Raw genomic sequence first — 20039 nt, 5'->3', positions numbered from 1 at the left:
TTCCCAGCTCACAGAACTAAATAAGGCAAAAAGCCCACTTTTCTTAACAGAAAGACTCAAGAAATTGGAGGGACCTGCAGCCCTGCAAAGTCTGGTTTTAAAGCATTTGGGCCGCTTAAAAAAGAATATTTCCTTGCTACCAGCCCAAACCAGCTCCATTTCTGTTATTTATGAGTTTCGAATGTGCTACATCAGAGAACGCCATATTTCCAAACATTGTTTAGACAAATACCTGGCAACTGCCAAGGAAAAGCAAAGCCCCCTCCCCACCATGGTTAGAACTGCAGGAGAAGGAGGAAAAGAATTTATTAAAACTAAAGTAACCCTGTGGCACCTTTATAATTTTGATAACCCAGTAAAGTTTTCTTTTGGTAATTCTGTAGCAAAACACAGGTTAAAGAACAGGAGGGGTTTATAATGCACAGCATGATTAAAATCAAAGTTGGGGAAGAAACCCTCTCTTCAAAGGTCAAATGTTTTTGATGTTTGATGGAAATTTGAAAAAGATCAGAATAATAAAAATTACATTGAATTTGGGACACTACAAAAAGGTATAAAAAATTCCCTTCCATTAAGACAGTCTTGGTTTTGTGTCACTTATTTGATATCTAGAAAGTCTCATACCTTACTAGAGCTACCACCTACACCTCTATTGATTTAATTTATTTAAACAAACCACTGCAGGATTACTAAAATATATATTTGTTCCATTTCAATGAACATCTAAGTACCCTGTCCCTACAATAATCATATTCATTCCAGAGATAAATATTTTATAGCAAGACCTTACTATAAAGTTAATATACTAACTCCATTCTTTATTCAAACACAAGAGACAAATTAATATCCATTCTATGCTGATACCACACATTAAAAGTACTTAATTTAATTGGAATAGCTGGTAGAGTAAAAGGAAAAAAAAATTTTAAAGACTGCATTGGAATACTAACACTCTTTTACAGCCCATAGTATATTTATTTCTTTACTGCCTCACTCTGATGGGTTTATTTTCTTTTCTCTACATAGAACCTTTACCTCTAAGTTGGATTTGGGAGTTTAGAAAGTAGATGGAAATTTTTCATTGAAAGGGGCCAAATTCTGAAAGTCCTTTTAACTGAATAATTTAAAACCATGGGCAGACCTGCATGGGCATGTGCTGGGCAGCCTCTGTACAGTGCTTTAAGGTGACAAGAATTTAAAGATTCAGGTAACCAGAAAATCAGGTAAATTAGGTAAATCCAATCAGCAGCTTAATCCCATGCCCTGTCTCTAACAAGGTCCAGCATTATTTGATTCAGAGTCACACCTGAGGTGGCAGGGAGTGACAAAATTGAGGGGCACAGTTCTGGATCCCCAGTAATAAACTGGATAAAGTGGAGCCAGTTCAGCAGAGGGGCACCAGGAAGGGCAGGTGGAGGACAGAGTCCAGGACAAGGAGCTGGGAATGGGCTCACTGAGCCTGGAGAAGGGCAAGTTTAAAGGGGGGCACAGAAGCAGCTCCCTGGTCCCCCCAGGGTTCCCAAGCAGATGGAGCAATCTCCTCATGGATGGGCTGTGTGGGACAAGGGACTGAAACAGGAGGAATTCTCACTGGATTGAAGGAAACAAAACAAACAAAAGGTCCTCACTGAGGGCAACTGAGCAGTGCAATGGGCCAAGAGAGGCAGGGAATTCTCCACCCTTCCTCGAAAGTTTTTGAGATTGGACAAATTCCCAAGCAAGCTGGTCTGAATTAAACCCTGCTTTGAGCAGGAGGCTGGACTGTGGATCTCCCAAGGTCTCTACCAAGATGTTTTAGGCCAGGCTTAACATCCACCTGAATCCACAAGACCATTCTTCAGAGATTGACCATAAGTGACTAGGAAGAGAAAAAATTCAGGAGAATTATAATGACTCACAGGTCAGGCTCATCCAGTTTATGGATTTCCAGAGCTGGTAGGGTGTTTCATCTCTATTAACATTTTGTTTTCAATTCTTGGAATAATTAAGTCAATTCTTGTTGCAGAGCTTTCTTCCGTGAGTATTTCTAATTGCTTTTGGAATCCATTAACGCACAAGGCACATGCTACAACCTGCTCCAAGGAGTCTCACAATTCAACCCAACAATGCAGGAAAAGTACCAGAGTCTTTCATGTACATCAAACACTTCTCATTCATTGCTGAGCTCTTTTTTTTTTCCTCATTAGAAACCATTTTTTTTTTGTTATTATTTTCAAACAAAGTAATCAAATGTAATCAAGCTTCCAATGATTCTTTTGGAACCGAGGTAGCAGTGATAAAAATGTCCTTTTCAGGTTTGGGGTTTTTTTTCTCTCCCAAGCCTCCACACAGGTCTGGCTGTAACCAGAAGGCACCTCCAGCCAGATGAGGCATTTCATTGCTGTGTGGCAGAGCCAGGCTCCAGGAGGGCAGGGTCTGGACACAGAAGCTCATGGCTGTTCAGGATTTGATATCTATGCAATTCTTACTTTGAATATTTCTCATTCTGACAGCTCCAGAGAAGAGAGGTTAAGAACAATAAAGGGCTGCCCTCCCTTGTCTTTCAGCAGATGTTTCTCCTCTTCTGAAGGTTTGCACTAAATTTAACTGTGCATTGTTACCAGAGGTGTCTCCTCCCAAACCTTTCAACATGTGTTTGATGATCCCTCACTGAATAAGTGCTCTCCTCCTCTGCTGCTGGGTACAATGAGGAATGGGCTGAACCAGCAGCAAAGATTAAGGCTGCACATGGAAAACCCTTCCTGGCTCCAAGAGCAGCACAACACTCAAGCAATGCTGCCCAAGGAGCCTCTGGAATCTCTTCCAGGGAAGGTTTTTAAGAGGACAAACGTTTCACAAAGATGGTCTCATTGTATTTGAGCTTCTCTCTGTGTGAGGGCCCAAACCAGAACGTCTCTCTGGTCCCATCCTTCACTGATTTCTGTGCTTGATGGATCCTTTTTCAAATTTTGGCTTCTGTGCATTATGCAAACAACGCTTTGCTTCCAAACCACTCCGTTCTCCTGCTCATTCATCAGACTGTAAAGTCTGTACACACCATAAGACCTAAGCAAGTACAGTAAATTATAACCATGTCTAAAGTTTTATGCAACTCCAGCAGATCACAGGGCTTTTTTCTTTTTAACAAAAATGCCAGATTTTTGTCTTATTCTCCTTTTAAAATAATCTAAATACACTCCTTTCATTTTCCATTCAGGCAGAGACCAATACACACTAGAAAGACACAAGTTTTTAAAACCTAATTCCAGAAAAAATGGCATTTCCTGGGCTCCCTTCTTCTACTTACTGAAGTTTGTTTTAAATTATTATAACTTGGCATACATTTTTTATATCTATACAGTGAATTTTCAAATGAGATAACTTGGGAGAGTCACTTCTCTTATTTTATCTTTTTTAAGAGAGCAACGAAAATACAATATTTACAAAGTTTGCCCAAAACCAGAAGAGTTTGATTTGGGAAATGGGAAGATTATTTCAATTACATCTGTAGAAACTGCTTTAAACTGCTTAAGAAACCTTTTTGAAATTGTCGTAATCACAATAAACACTTTTAGAAGTATTTTTAGACAACTACAACTAACAGTTATATCAAGGGGGCAAAATAGGGCACGTTAAGAACAAAATGAAGAACTGAACTATGAAGCTCATTGATACTTTCAACAATGCATTCAATGTTACTATAACATATTTTTAATAGAATTTAAACGAAGCAGAACCCCTGTGTACCACATATAAACCTCCACTGGGAGAAATACTCAATTACTTTCTGCATGCATAATACCACTCCATAATAATCTTAAACTTCTATAGGAAAGGAGTTGAAGTTTTTAACCAGGGATTTGGTCACACTTCATCAGTATCATATTTACATGAGCTCAGCCAAACACCAGTGAAAGTTTTACTGTCAACTTACTTTGCATGTTCTGTTATTAATCCGTCCAAAGCCCATTGAGGTGCTCCCCAAGGTGCAATCAGTTCTCAAATGTTGGGAAGGGTGTTTAAAATCGAGGCTAAATGGATTTGCCAAGGTATGGAGTATGTCCTATGGCAAGTTTCAAATGTGTAATGCAATTAAAAACATTCTCTAGGACCACAGACCAGCTCTAAAGATGACAGAGAAATAATGCAGAATCTGAAATACAGGAACACTGTGTACCTGTATGACTTGTACACATTTATAAATACATCATAAAAATTATATACATCCTATCTGTAGACAAATCAGGCAAGTCCTAATGGATGTAGACACCCTATAGATAAAAGACACAATAAGAGATTACAAGCTCCTACAGCATTATAAGTCCATCTGCCTTTACAAGTGTTTCATGTCTATTTCTATATAGCAAAAGCAATTTTTAGTTCTTTAACTGTTACAAATAATCGCTGTGTATATGGGAATTTAAGGTCCAAAAAGTAAGTGAATATGAACTATTCTTAAAGTTAGTCACATAAAGCTGCACATTTTAAAGCCATAAACTTCCCAGTCTATTAGAAATAGAGCACATTTGTATTTTAAGAGGTTTTCCAAGTGCAAGTGTGATTTACATTGTTCAGACACTTCCAGTTATTATTCATTTCCATGAAGGAATGCCCAGGAGAATGGCTTGGAACGATTCATCTTAGACTTGCACCAGTTCTGTACTTTCTGTTTACACCTGTGTCTATGGCAGAGGTTTTGGTGAGGTTTTTGTGGCTTTTTTATTTCCAAAGCTGCATTTTCCCTCTGAACCACCTCAACAAGCGCCATACCCCTTATTTTGCAAATACTGCCATCCTTACAGAATACTTGAAATATTCTATGTGTTAGCTCTAAAAAAGATCCATATAGCAGTCAAGAACTATCAAGGTCATTTCCTTTAGATGAGTTATGTTTTGTCTGGATTTTTCAATTTTTTTCCTCTGGCAACATATGGCCAATCAGAATAAGAAAATCCCATCTGTTTGCAATTGGTTTCAGCTACCATGCTTTAGTCTGCTGGTAATATTTTGAATTCTAAGCTAAGTAGGTCTTAAGCTGAGATTTTTTTTTTTTTTTAAACAGATCTCTACAAAGGAGAAGATTCCAAACCAGGTTTAAATCAGCAGCAATACTTTGAGAAACAATTTTGATTTTTCATTCCATATTATTATCAGAATAAAAGCATTTCTATAGCTGCAGTTCTTAAAGATAAAAGCACAGGGGAAGTTACAGCCCCGCTTAGAGTGTTTTTAATATTTCTATATTGCCCAGTAGACCATTCATTGTACTGAGATCAATAATAGTGTGAAGTTCTGATTTAAAGCACCAGTTGACAACAAAGCCTGGCTGCTGCTGCCATTGGAACCACACCAGACTTGTCCAACCAGCTTGGAGTGAAATTCCTCTCTCATCATCTCTTCCTAAACATACACATTCCTAAATAAACACCTGGGTGGGGAAAGCAGCTGATGAACCAGGGCTGCAAGCCCAGGCTACATTTATTTTTGCTGGATTACTTATAATCCACACCATTCCTCCTTTCTAAAACTCTGCCATTGAGATATCCTTGGAAACGTTCAGTACAACACATCACCACTTTTAAAGCAGCAAAACTCCTTCTGAGAAACCCAGCCCAAGTGGCCACAGAATGATCAACTGGGATATTGAATTTACAAAAAAAGAGGGCAATATTTACTGTATTTAAGTTTTTATTCACCACAGGGTGCTGCACCCGATGCTATAAAAGGTGACTTAGGCAATTTTCATACTTGTTAAGTATCAACTAAACCAAGCTGCACATTCACAAGACAAGGAAATCTTTCAGATTAGTGTCTGATAAGGGAGTAAATAAACCCTACACCAAACAGGAATAATAATCTCAGCATTTCAATTATTAAACCTACTGTGCATCAAATCATCTCAACAGTGCCTATGAGGGAAACTTTGGAGAATAAACACCTGATAAATCATCCATGCAGAGACACAGTTAAATACAAACTTATACAATGTCCACAACCAAATGAAAATTTCAGGGCAGATTTATTAGCTTGTGGATGTTCCTAATTACTTGAAGAACTATAGGCTTACTACCAATGGTAACAGCAAGCTGTAATAAGACCCTAAATCTTAGAAAAGAAAGAAGTCACTTATCGAAGAAATGGTTTCATTTTCTCTCTCCTTTTATTCTTCAATCTTGTAACACAAAGCAAATATGTGGTGGGCCAGGGCAGTGGGCTCTGCACCAGCACTGTTATCCTGTCACTCCCAACAAGGCTTCCTATAAGTATGGACTCAGAGATGCAATGCAGAGGGCAGAGCAGGGGCTGATTTATTGCATTCAATTATTTTTGTTTAAAAGTTTCCTCTGGGGCACAAGCACGTAATATATTGTACTTTCCATTACCTGGTGCAAATGTAAAACATACCTGAAAAACACATTTCATGCTTATAACATTAAAACAACAAGTAAGATGTCATGGCATGAGTTTGATAGATTAACTGCCACTTACTGATGTTGTACTATATTAGTTAACAGCAAATTAATATCATCAGGCATATTTCCTCTTTTATACCTAAAAAATATTAGTATAGAACCAGAGATTCCCATAAATTCTTATCACTCAGTTCTAGAGGAAGCCTTTTAAGCTAATTTGGGACAAGATAAGCAGCAATTTCTCCATTTGTTTACATACCTGTTACTCATTCAAACCCTTTCCTACATCAGTTACCTTTTGCTAATTAGAAAATTTTTACCTACACAAGCATCCCCATGGGTTTTTCCACCATCAATCTACCTGATGCACATGCACACTCCTGGATTTTAGGAAGTAACTCTTAAAGAGCATTTCAACAATTTGTCCAGAGGTTCCCATAATTGTCCCTGCCATGGAATGTGATCAGGACCTTTTGTCACACACTGATCTACACCAGGGCACAAAGGCTGATTTAAGGGAATGTTGAACACCTCAACCACCACAAGCTTTTAGAATTCTCTATGTATGGCATAGAGAATACTAAATAATTCTAAAAGATACCATGAGTAGGTATAAAAGCCATAGAACAGAGGTAGACCTGGGTTATGTTTTGAATTTTTAGGTCTACTGTGGTACTTATGGTTTAATATTGAATGCAGAGGAATAAACTGTCTTTCAAATGCTACATTTCAAGTTTTTTCCTTAGCATGCCATGAAGCATCAAAACAAGTGGTATTTGTGTTCTTGTGCAGAAGCAGAACATCCCTGCTTCCAGCTCCTTTCCAAACCACCTTTCAAGGGCTCTGATGCAGATTAAGTTGTGACAGTATAAACCCAGCACAGCTGAGATTCGTGTCACTGAAACACAGAGTCATGAAGGGAGAGTCAGCCTCCAGTTCAGTGATGACAAATGAGCTCTAAAGGCTGACATTCCCAGCTTCTGCCAAAAAGAAAAGCAAGAGCATCTTTAATGAGTAGCAATCAACTGCAATCAAACCAAACAACTGGTTGAGAACCCTCCCGTGAGAGGAGCAGGGCTGTGTTAATACAGTAAAATATCAGCTATAAAGTAGAGGAAGAGCTCTAAAGATCTTGGCTGATGCCCAGAGCCAGCTGGCACAACTGGAACTGCAGAAAACAAAGCTTTGAAGGATCAGGATTCAGCTTATTCTAAAAATATTAGTAATAAGATGATAAATAGAGGAGAAGAGAAAAATTAGTAACATTATTTTGTGCTCTAAAGCCAAATGCTGAAGCAAGTAAACATGGATCTCTATTAAATCCTTATCTTCATATTTTCCAGATCCAGCCCATAAGGAAGTAAAGAGTGGAGGAAGTGGGTTCAACTAATTAAAAAAGAGGCAACACAAGAGTGCAGCTGTTCCTGCTTAAGCACAGCTTCAGAAAACTTTGTGCAGTTTTGCAACCTTGATCTCCAGGCATTTCACCCTGGTTTCCTTCAGAAGAGGATGAAGACCTTGAATAATGCTGTAGAACACAGCTGACCTTTCATCCAGAGTTTCTTTTGTGGGTTTGGTTTTGTTTAAATTAAGAAAATGATTTTGAAAAGAATTTTTTGGGGAAAAACCCCTGGTATATAATAAAACATAGCTGCAGAATTAGAAAGCCAAATTGTTTCGGTAAATTTTTATTTTAATATTTTGGAGTGCTAAGCTAAAACTGGAAAAGAGATCGTATTGCATTTAGATTATTCCAAACAATAAAAAAGAATGACTGTGCCCGGTTTAGTTAGAATCTAATGAGTGTTCTCAATGCAAAGGAGGAAGGAAGAAGTTCTGTGCTGGAATCCTAACAGAGCAAGTATCAAAAAAACTAGTGAAATGTGCAGCCCAGTGAAAGGTTCAGCATCTAATGATAAAAGCACAGCAGTGGTTCAAAAGCAAACAAATCCTGCTAGAATGAAAAATCAATGAGCTTTGGGAAATTCTGACAATGAAAAGGTCCCTCTCCCTGTGAGATCAAATGGAGAAGCCCCATTAGCAGAGCAGCCATCTGCCTTTTCCTGCTCCCCACGTCCTGTACCACCATCCAGGCTACTTTCTCCTTCATCAATACAAGGACATTCACAATGGAGCAAACAGGCCCAAAATTCAGGGAAAAAAGAAAAATAAATTATCTGGGGTGACACAGAAATGTGCCAGAAATCAGCCCTTAAAACAAAGCCCAACCCAAGCCAGGCCACTATTTGGAAAGCCGAGAAAGGACTCCTTGGTGCACAAAATACCTCCAGTGCCAGGGGAAGGAATGAATCCACAAGCCTGAGGCACATCCCACGGAGAAAACTGACTATTCACATACACACAGATTAAATATTTCTATAAACTCTTTTGCAAGTTTATCCCACACAGCAGTGGGCTAAAGGTTTATGGCAGCCAATGTCAAACAAGTGTGATTTCCCTGATTGCAGCTGAATAAACCTGGAGGTGAAGGACAAATTTGTATTATTTATAAGTGTCTCTGACCTGTCCCCTTTGATAACCCTCCAGTGTCTTTCCCACCAGGCTAAATATTTCTAAAACAATGGCTGAAATACAAACTGTGAGGGAAGAAATTTTACAAGAGACACCGCATAACAAAGTGCAGTAGATAACACAAGTTTAAAAGACAACAGGAGTAAAAATTCCACTCTCTTGAAAAGAAAATTGGCTCTGACTCATTCCCTGAAGGTGACATTCATAACAAAATCCAAAGCAACAAGTGGTTTATATTTGGGGTCTGTTTTATCAGCTGATAGTTGAAATCTGACTGTGAGAAAGGCAACATTCTGCTTCTATTCATGGCAGTTCTCTTGTTGCTTTGCATGACTTTCAAAGCAACAAAATAGCTGGGAAATAAATTAATAAAAGTTCAAGAACTACTCATTAACAGTCAGACATCTGCACTTCCCAAACCACCCAAAACAAAGCCTGGGTCTTAATCCCAGTGGATCATGTGGACAGCAGACTGTGGGGGAATGCAAGGAGTGTTTTGGCTACAGCACTAATTCTCTGCAGTGAATAAATATATTCCCCTAAAAAGTAATGCAAAACACACATATTCCTTTCCAAATTCCCCAAGTGCCTTTTCTTCCTTTCCCCATCCTTTCTGAGGGGCTGTATTCAATGGACAAACATTGCTCCAATTCCATGGCCTTCCAGCTAATTAAGAGGATGTGCCAGTTCTTTACCCCTGGAGTCCAGATCTGTTTCTCTTCAACAAACTCTCTTCTTCCATAAAAGTTATTCTCAAAGTATAGCATGAGCAGACCAGCTTTATACAATGGCTCTCACATTTATGACATGAGAAAACCATTTTCTCTATTACTATAAACTCTAATGATTCATTTTAAACCAGTAAAACAGGGGGTTTAGCTGCCTTGATGAACTTACACATCCACTGTGGATTCATCTTTAAAAAGCATAAATAGCACAATGCATCAGAAAAACCCAGACCAAATCATTCCCCAGCTTGTGGCTTTATGAGTTACAATAAAAACAACCTTTATTTATTTTTCCACCCATAAATATCAGAGAATGTTAAAATTTGGCACAGAATCTATCTGCATCTCACAAATCAGTATCATGCACTGATAGAAGGATGGGAATAATTTCAGAGATAACAACACCTGCTTGTGCCCCAGGGGAATGAGGTGTAAGCTCTTGGTGGGGTGGTTCAAACAAAATAACATTTACCCAAAAAACCCCACCCCAAACTACTCTGCAAGCTACATATTTCTTACTTTAAGAAAGAATGCACAGGACTATCACAGCTTACGACGACTTCTCAGATGATTTCCAAATGTTTCATTACTACAGAGTATGGGATACAATTTCTGATCCAGATGCTTAAAAGAACAAATCTAACAAAGAAACTTAATCTGAGCTAGACTTGGCAAATTTTCCAGAAAAAAAAAAAAAAAAAGTAGAATGATGTTTTGGAAGCTGCTCAAACAAAAGCCAAAATGGAAATATGCCTCTTTCAACCATACCCTGGGCTGCTGTTAAAAATAAGAGGGACACTTAGAGTTTCCACAAGTGTGAACTGCAGCTGAGGTTTATAAAATAGAAAACTTCGATGTCAAAACTGCCCAGGAACAGTTCTTTACTTTTATCTTAAGCTAAAGCCACCATTCTCTACACTGTATTAACAACAACAACAAAAAAAAGATATACAAGAGGTCTTGCATATACATGGAAGATTCCGGATCAATTAGAAGGAAAACATCCATTTAAAAGAATTATTATTATTTAAAAATAACCCCCAGAAGCATGTAGATGGCAGAAGAGTGACACAGTCCCCTACTCAGTAATAATGCAGACTATATAAACTTTAACCTGAGCATTTCAGAGCACCTAATGAGCACAGGCTAAACTTACAGAGAAGATATTTTTCACCTCTATACTGAGAAACTGTAGGACAGAAAGCTCAAATCTGGTTGGAGTCACGTAGGATTTATGTGAATTCAAATGTGCTGAGGTATTGGTATTGCTTTATCTGATAGCCTTTTTCCTCCCCTGAAGAAAGACAAGGCTAAATCTTTGTACAGCCACACATCTCTCTATAAACACCAGGAAAATTTCAAATCTTAGCCAATTCTTTTTTATTATTATTATTTCAAGCCATTCAGAGAGGAGAACGAACCAAATTTATGTTTGGCTCCACTTACTTCTGGGAAAGAATTTGGCCAAATGTTTGTATTCCATCAAGAGGAAGAAACGATGAACTTCAACAATAAAAATAACCAATACCATATACAAATTACATATGGAAGAATGGTGGTAATTGTCTGTCTTTTCACCCCCCTACCTTATATTATTGCTGTATGGTTGCAATTTAAGAAGTAGAAAAGCTCCCAAAGTAGAATTCCTACAGAGAGCAAGCCAGACATAACTACTACAGGGAGTATCCCTGCATACCACAGGCTGTGGGGAGTTTAATTATGTAAATCTAGAATACCGTATTCACGTTATATAAATCAATTTTATTCTAATTTCCTAGCAAGGAGGAAAGGCTCACAGAACCCAGAGGTATCAGAGTTAGAAAACATCTGCAACAAATCTAATTCATTTATTTTTCTACAGCCACTTGGCTCCCAAAGTGTGAAAAATGGCTATCACTTAGTAAAGCTGGTGTCCAACTACTTGAAAGCACACTCACTCTGAGAATAAAAGTTAAATTGCAAATGTTCTTACCTTGATTGAGATTTACATTTTATAATAGCACAGAAATTTATAAGAAGGGAGAGTTCAGTATATAAAATTTATGATGAGTTTAGATGCTTTAACTTCACCTCTATTTTAATTACGTAACAAGATACCAAAGTACAATTTAAAAAAAGACCCTAATACAATCATTAATATAGACATTTAGACTCCTGTCAGTGAATTGTGGAGCTTTTAATTTCCCTGTGCATGACTGCAATGCTGGTTTGAATTCAGCCCCACAATGGCCAAGACATTTCCCAGAGTGATAACAAAGAGAGGTTTTGTTACGGCTGCTGGAGGGGTCAGTGGCAGCTGCACCCTGGGCCTGCCATAATCACTATAAAATACTGGCCTGCAACAATAGCTGCTCATTGGAATATAAAACAATTGGAATGTTGAATCTGGAATTTCAGCAGCTGCTACTGGACATTTTCCATAGCTTTGAAGCATCAGCTATCAGTGCACTCATTTTCTGCGTCTTTGCACCCCAGATCTCATTTTAGTGATAAAAAACATTTGTGGGATTGTACCACGAGTCAGATGCCTGATATAAGCCAGTATAAAAATAATCCCACAAAAATGGCAATATTCTTAATCCAAACCATTCCAGAGATGCATTTTGCAAAGGCAGTTTCTCCAGGAGCTGCCCTCGTGGAGCAGAGGAACAGCCTGAAGCACAGGGTGAGACAGGAGAACAGAAAAGGCAGAGCCTTTCCAGCTCAGGCTTTCCTTTCAAGCCAGTCTCATCTGCAAAGATACCTGAGTTTATTTAAGCCAAACTTTATTTTTCTCCAGGAAGCAGGTAAAATGACTGCATTTTGCCACTCACAGCTTCAGTGAGCACTGGCCTTGCCTGATGAAAGATCACTTGATTATCAGCATCAGACAGACAATAAATCACAGTGCTGTGACTGTCCCAGCACTTTAATATTAATATACATTGGACCAGCCTTATACCAGCTTTGTTCCTGTATTTTTACATCTCTCTCTCTAAAGAATATTTAAAGAAATTATTACATATTTTAAAGCAAATTGCAATAGAGTGGAATCAAGTAATTCTGCTAGATTACATCAGGCTTTTTCTGACAGGCATGAGAAGGGAGGTAGGAGATAAAACAACATAAATGAAGCACTAATTAATCTATAAAAAAACCCCCAAACAACCTACATAAAGTGGCTCTGGAGGCCCAGCCCTGAATTTAAAAAACAATTAGTTTATGACCACCAAGCCCTGCTGTCTCTGCTGTGTGTGGGTTTGCTCAGAGGATCCCGTTTGCAGCAGCCCCACGGACAGAGCTGCTGCCACAGGTGCCTTATTCCAGACAAGTCTATTCTAGCAGGGCAGGCCTAAAGTGAAACAGGCACAAGATTATAGACCCAGTAGCACATCTAAATAGAAAATATCTGTCTGTCAGCACCAGTGATAAAAACCATCCTGGTAAAAGTTTTGTATCAGATGCTGACGATAAACCTACAATACTTAGGGGAAGTTACACATCTCATCCATACCCCAGACAAAGGAAAAATAAATTTCCAGGTGGGAAAGATAAGATGTTTTTACATTTCCTTCAAGAGAAGGAAAATTCATGTCTTAAAAAATAAGGGATCAAAAGCATTGGTAACTGCAAGACAGAATTCAAAGGTTGACATGTATTTCTCACTCAGCAGGATTCAGTTTCACTTAAATATAGCCCTCAAGGAATTAAAGAATAAAATATTCAGTCCCTGACACCTAGAGCTCTCAGCCTTCCCAGAGAACAGGGCAATCAAGGCTGTGAAGATAAATACATGGCAGATTTTGCAAACACACATAGAGACATTTACTGAAACACTGCTTAGCTTCTTCCCAGAGTTACAGATTCATTTTCTCTTCTTTAATAAGGCTTCAGCAAACAGTATTCCCAGAGAGTTGAAAACAGCACTGATCCCAGTGAGGATCTCCTTATGGAAACAGGAGGAACAAACACTGTGGCTGAGTGAAAAGAACTCTATTCAGTGTCCAGCACAAGGAAAGCAATTCAGACAGATAATTCCTGGGAGACAAATGATTCTGGCACCAGCAGAAAGAAGCAACACGAAAAACCTTTTCCAAGGTCATCTCTTGATGCACACCATCAGAAGGGGAAAGCCAGACTCATGGAAAATATTTAATCCATTGACACAAACTTAGGTGAGTTCCAATATTCCCTGGCCATCAGAACATCACCTCCTGGAAATTCTCAAAAGGCAAATGCTCAAGAGTTGATGTGTGGGCCGTAGCCCTTCATACAAAATACAATCACACACTGAAAAACATAATTTGATTTAAATTAATCAATTAAAATTGGTAACTAAACAGATCAGTTAAACTCAAAGTAGCAGGGAAAGACAAAATGCAGAGCAGAAAAAGAACAGGAAAATACAAATTGTGAAGGAAAAGGATAATTGTCCAAAAGAAATGTGACAATTTCAGTGTGAAACACCATGGACAAGAGTCCTTTGCAGCAGATTTGACAATTGGCTGCAATGCTTGAGCACTGTTTTAGAGCGTTTATATGCACTGGTGTTCTATTAGAGACAAACATCAGTGTGCAATACTGTCACTGATGTTCAGAAAGAAAATGATGATTACGGTTGCAGAACCTGTACATTAATAGCACAGCTGAGCCTGTTCATAGCAATGTATTCATTTCAAACAACGCCAGTAAATACTTATTTCTGCAACTATTTTCAATTTTTATCTGTCAAGTGATTAATCAATATCCATGTGCCCAACAATGAACAGTGCAGTAAAGAGAATTTGGTTTCCAGAGAACAATTTCTTTTTGATTTTTTGGAAGTGTAATATAGGTCTGTGCTTCATAAATACTCAGTAATGATCTACAATCTATGTGTGAAATGTTTAAAGAATATTTTACAGCTCACATGCTTCATTTATTTTAACTTATATTGTATGAAGCCACCACCACATTTAACTGGTGGTATCAGCTGACATAAGCAACTATTTAACATCAACCAAATGCAGTCAGACACTAAAATTATTTAATGTAACTAATGTCAGATGAATGTTATTATCCTCCTAACCTTCCAAGATATCTATTTCAGTGCTCATATATAATAAATAATTACCAGTCACAAATACTTTGCTTCAGAAAAAGCCACTCTTCATTTAGTTTAGATTGTCAACAAAAGCAACGTTAGGAAAACCCAAGCTGATGTAATGGTTTTCATGGCATCTTTTCAACAACAAAGCCTGGATCCAAGATCTGACCACTCACAATTTCTAAACCAGATTATAAAGCTAAATCCATGCAAACCCTTAATGGATCAGGATTTTATTTCGAGTGCTGCAAAAACTTCAGTTGTGGCCAAGTCTTATCAGCTACGGTGGCAGCCAGATTACAGGAGATGTGCCATGGATAAGTATGAGGCACTCCCAGCTTAAACCAATTACACACTTAGCACAAAGTTGTCAAACTAGAGACCAATGCCAAATCCTGACATGTAATTTCTGTAATGCTTACAAATTTTAAGGAGAATTACGCTGAATGCAGAGCCTGTAGGAAGTGCAAAACAGAGCTGGGAAAATGTGTGGTGGAAAGAGCAGTGTTTGGAAACCCAGATGATTTCAGTGGAGTGTAAATGAGGGATCCACACTAACTCAAGCTTTACCACTGCAAAATCTGCTGGAGTCCACGGTTCAAACTCCCTGCATCTATTCATGGGCAGACAGATCTATTAAATTATTTGCCAGCTGGGAGCAATTTCTTTTACAATAAGCAGCGGAGTGAGAGGTAACTACAAAGCAATCCATAGCTGTCCTAATTACTCCTTACAGGCAGGAAAATGTGTGATAAAATGCATGTTTTGTGATTCCCTTCCCCTTTATTTGCTTCAGCACTGTTAACCTGTAGCTTCTGACGGCCTTCTAGAGTGCTCTTAAACCTGGTGAAAAACCCTGAGACAGACAATCACTGTACAATTTAAGGCTCATAATTAGCAATTATTTCATGCACACTTCACAATAATAATCTGTTACGTACTAAGGGGAAAGAAACATTAATGAGCTACTTCTGGAGCCGCTCTGTGTACTGTGTTTGCATAATAATGAGGCCCAATCTGCTGGAAAACACATAAAGGACAAATTAATAAGGTCGTCATTTTTGTCTAATGATGCTTAATACAGTTTGAGCAATCTGCTCGAGACAAAAGACGGGCACTCAGACATAGCCGATTATGCATTCGCGTGGCAGCTGAAATCTTTATTAAACAGAATGATGAATCTGATTAACATGTGATAACAAATATACAGTCTGGGAGCAGGGCCCTGGCACCTCCCGCCAGCTCCGCTCCGGCCCCTCCGAGGCTTTACTCAGATTGAGGTCAGACTGGAATTCCCGATAGGCGCATTAAGATAAAAGTTTGCCAAATGTGGTAACGTGATGAACAAAACAATATCCTGTTATATAAAAGCTACTGTCTCAACAGCTGACTGTCTAATCAGTGATAGCAACAACTCCTTAATAAGTTTAAAATTTTAATTGTGGGTTTCGTTCGCCTTTTAACATATGAAGGACGATTTAGTACATTAGCTAAGCTACATCTTAAAGCACCCCTACATTTACGCTACCTAAATATTCTCTCTAATTCCAAAGTACTGTCTTCTATTCCTTCACAAACACAACTATATTCCCAAAAAGGAATGTACAATTATTTAGGGCGTTTTAAGCAATAATAAAAAAAAAAATAATAATTTATATGCCACTGATTTCACATTAATGAAGGTTTCTAGGTCAATGGGGAACACATGATGCGACTGAATTTGTCAAAATGTAGCAGTAAATTCAAAAATCTGATTTTCAATAGAAATAAATGATAAAAAGGAGGTTAAAAAAATGAACAAGATGCAATTTGTTAATGCCACCTTAAATTTAAGTCATGAAAATACAGCATTGCCTCTTTAAACAGTGACCAAATCTAAGAGTAAATAATAGCTCTTAAATCCAGGGATTCTATTTTAAGCTTGCTTTGCTGGAGCAATGTGATTTCTATTAAATGAACAATTCCTTGCCTTCCAGAACCAACTGTACTTGATTTATAGTCAGCACATGACACGAAGTAATTTAAGATGACACACAATACCTCATGACAATGTACATGATTTAACACAGGGTGGGCAGCAGTAGAAACTATAATGTTGATTTTATCTCCACAAATATATTGCTCAGCAACAGCAGGAGCTTGCATTCAAGAGTATAGAACTGGGAGCTAAGACTGACTGAATCACAGCTTCTTCACTTTAATGCATCTGTGTTTGCTCTGGTAAATAATAGCACATAATAAATAATCATTTTCAACTCCTTGGACTTGATCTGTGCGCTTCATTTACATAAATATATTCCCAATTACAAGACAACAACAGCCAGTGGATCTAAAGCAAGGAGGTGATAAAATTAAAGCTGTATTTACCTCTACCATCATTCATCCCCAGTCCATCCTACCTTGCTAAATAAATGACATTATTTTCACACACAAAATAGAAACATCCCCTCCGCCCCCCAAAAGAAGTGGTTTCCTTCCTCACCCCCACCCCCCCAAACTCCACATTCAAGTCACCTGGCACATTAATCTACCCCTAAGACATGGTTAGCTCCAAGGAGAGATGCCAGCTCTGACAATGGTTTCCCAGCTCATTGGAAGATGATGGGATATTTTTTTTACCCCCAAGCCTCTCCTGAAACAAAGACAGGCATTAGGAGATTAGATGTGTCTCTACCAAAGCCATGAAATCTCAGAATGACTCTCCAAAAGCCAGATATGGGGGGGGGGTTTAGCCTCTTGCAGGCCTACAAGGTTCCAAGGTTTCTTTCTAAGGGGTACAGAAAGAATATAAGGGAAGAATGGGAAAGGAAGAGACTCATTCAAAAAACCTGCAAGATTAAACAGTGTCCTTTTAGCTAAAAACCCCAGAAGTTCAATCTACAGGTGGGCTGAGAACAAAACACTGCTTTTACATTTTTAAGCTAAACTCAGCTGATCCCATATTTACACCTGATGGAAGAGCCAGAAAAAGACAGTTCAGAAGATAAAAAACCAACTCATTATACCTCAGAGGATCCCTTTATTTCATACTCTGCCAGCATAAATTCCCTCAATGTAACATTTCATTCTGTTTGATACAAAATGAATGCTAGAAATGCCATGAAACCTTTGTGGTGGTGTTTGAAATCCCAACATTCATGGCAAATGATGCTCACAAACCTTGTCCCATCACCACACTGTCATCCACTGCATTTCAAACAGCTTGAACAGTTGAAAATGACACACAGGCCAAAACATCAGGATCATATTCAGCTCTTGGCAAAGTTTTACTCTCGGAAATCTCTCACTGAATTCAACTCTATTTATATCCGAGGAATAAATGAAGGAAAATGCAGGGAAGGCAGAGGTGCCCTGGGCTTATCTGCATGGCTCACTCTGGATGGAGCCTCACCCTCCACTTCTAAGAGTACAGGAAAAATACAGAGTTTTCTCACTTAGATTTCAAAGGGTCCTATTGAGAATTCGGTTTGCTCCCACTGAAATACAATACTTACAAATAAATTTCTTCCTGTTGACTCCATTAAACCGTGTCCATGTTCATCCTTCAGGGGCTGATTAACTTCTTTTTTTAGTGCCAAAACTAACATAAAACTACATGTCTGAAAATTCAAGTCTACAGCACTTGTGTAAATATGTTTTGTTCTGGTTTTCCTTTCATGTAAGACATGGATGGTTGCTATTTCCCTATCCCTTTTCAGATGTAATACTACAGACATTGCAACAAATTAGGTATAGACAGTTCCAAATATATACAGTGACCTGAACTCAGTTCTTCACTATCATTTAAAATCTCTGTGGTAGAAATTAGATAAATCATGTAAAATTGATCTAGTAAATATTCATTCTACCTTTTACAAAAATAGTATTTTAATATTTCCTGTACAAATCATTCCATGAGCATTTTATTATACAAAACAAACCAATCTGACTTACCCAGGACCGCACTTTATTTCTGAAATGAGTAACCTCAGCTCCTATCAAAGGACATGGAGAAATGGACTGAAGGACACAGCTCCTGCACTGCAAGTAACTTGTCAGAGAAGATTCCTTCTCATTCCAAATAGCATTTAAAGATAAACTGTCATTCGAGTCTTTCAAAGAGAATGAAAAAGTGATTTATATAGGCATCAAGAGAGATTTTTAAAAGATATAAAGGCACAAGTTGCATTTCACATTGCAAAATGTCAGAAAGATGGCAAAGAATGCTCATTAATTCCTTCCAAAAATGAGTCCTTGTGGCAAAAATCTCATCTCATTAACTGTGCCATCCTAACACCACTGGATGGGAAAAGAATTGCCCACATATGAAATAAAATGAGTACTTTATATTTGATCTCTGCCACCTGAAGGACCAAAGGGTTCCACATTCCATGGGCTGACACCTGGAATGATTTCCCATCAAACACAGCACTTCTGCTTTAACCACAGGGCACATGTGGCAAATTCAAGGACTTTAACTTGTAAGAAATGGAAAGGATTCTGTTCTCATTATCCTTTTCTTTTATTGTTCAACAGGATCATATGAAAGGACCCAACAAATCTGGGAGTGGAGGGGACACTGGAGCTCACCTTCAGTGTCTGGTTAAATATGCAGAGCCCACAGAGCTTTGAGGAAGGAAAAATCTCACCATGAGCTTCCCAAAAGGTCCAAGGGAGGGGTGTCAGTGTTGTGAGTGGTATTTCATTTACAGCAAAAGGGCTTGACAAATGTTAGCTGGTATTTATCAGTAAGAATTTACCTTTCACTGGCATCTGATAAACCTTCAAAGTTTCTTTAACGTGACCAAGACTTGCAGCATCTGAGATGACCAGTATGACATTATCATCTTCTGAAATGGCATCTAGTTTACACATACAATTATTAATGGGTTCTTTACTTCTTACATTGGCATTTCTGAAGAGTTTCCAGATTATTTTCAGCTCACTATTACTGTAGCAAGCTTTTCTCAAAATTCCTATAATTTAAAAAGTGGGGTGTAAGACTTATATACACACATGGTTTTGAATACAGTACTGTTCAACCATGCTGCAAACTTTCCACATTTACAAGATGGTAATTTAGGCCCCGATCCAATACCCACTGCAGGCAGTGAAAAGACTTCTATTGCTGTAAATGGCCCTTGGAAGAAGGCCTTATTTAAAATTTTTAATGTGTCCAAAATTTACTTTTCAACAGATAATTTTCCCCTTGTTATTAGTCCCAAATCAACCAGTGAGCTTGAATCCACTTTGAATAAAGCCATTTATTTTTCATTTTCAGATTTTTTAACCTTCCTCGATCAACTGGCATCTGAGATTCAGTTTGAACAACATAAAACTTCT

The 20039-nt window shown here is 38.2% G+C and overlaps 1 protein-coding gene across 1 annotated transcript in view; it reads right to left on the bottom strand.

Annotated features, from left to right (window-relative positions):
* Positions 1–20039, bottom strand: part of BRIP1 (BRCA1 interacting DNA helicase 1) — a gene marked incomplete at its 3' end in the record, with an annotated part of 91489 nt that overhangs the window by 21824 nt on the left and 49626 nt on the right. Inside the window, exons 22-23 of the mRNA XM_082294900.1 lie at positions 19457–19672; positions 18651–18808 (exon numbers count right to left, since the gene is read on the bottom strand). Of these exons, the coding sequence (XP_082151026.1) occupies positions 18651–18808; positions 19457–19672 (374 nt within the window). The remainder of the gene's footprint in view (positions 1–18650; positions 18809–19456; positions 19673–20039) is intronic.

Source organism: Coloeus monedula (assembly GCF_965178545.1).
Source record: "Coloeus monedula genome assembly, chromosome: 20".
NCBI lineage: Eukaryota > Metazoa > Chordata > Aves > Passeriformes > Corvidae > Coloeus > Coloeus monedula.
Note: the sequence above shows the minus strand (reverse complement) of the source record. Positions and strands in the feature narration are given on the sequence as shown.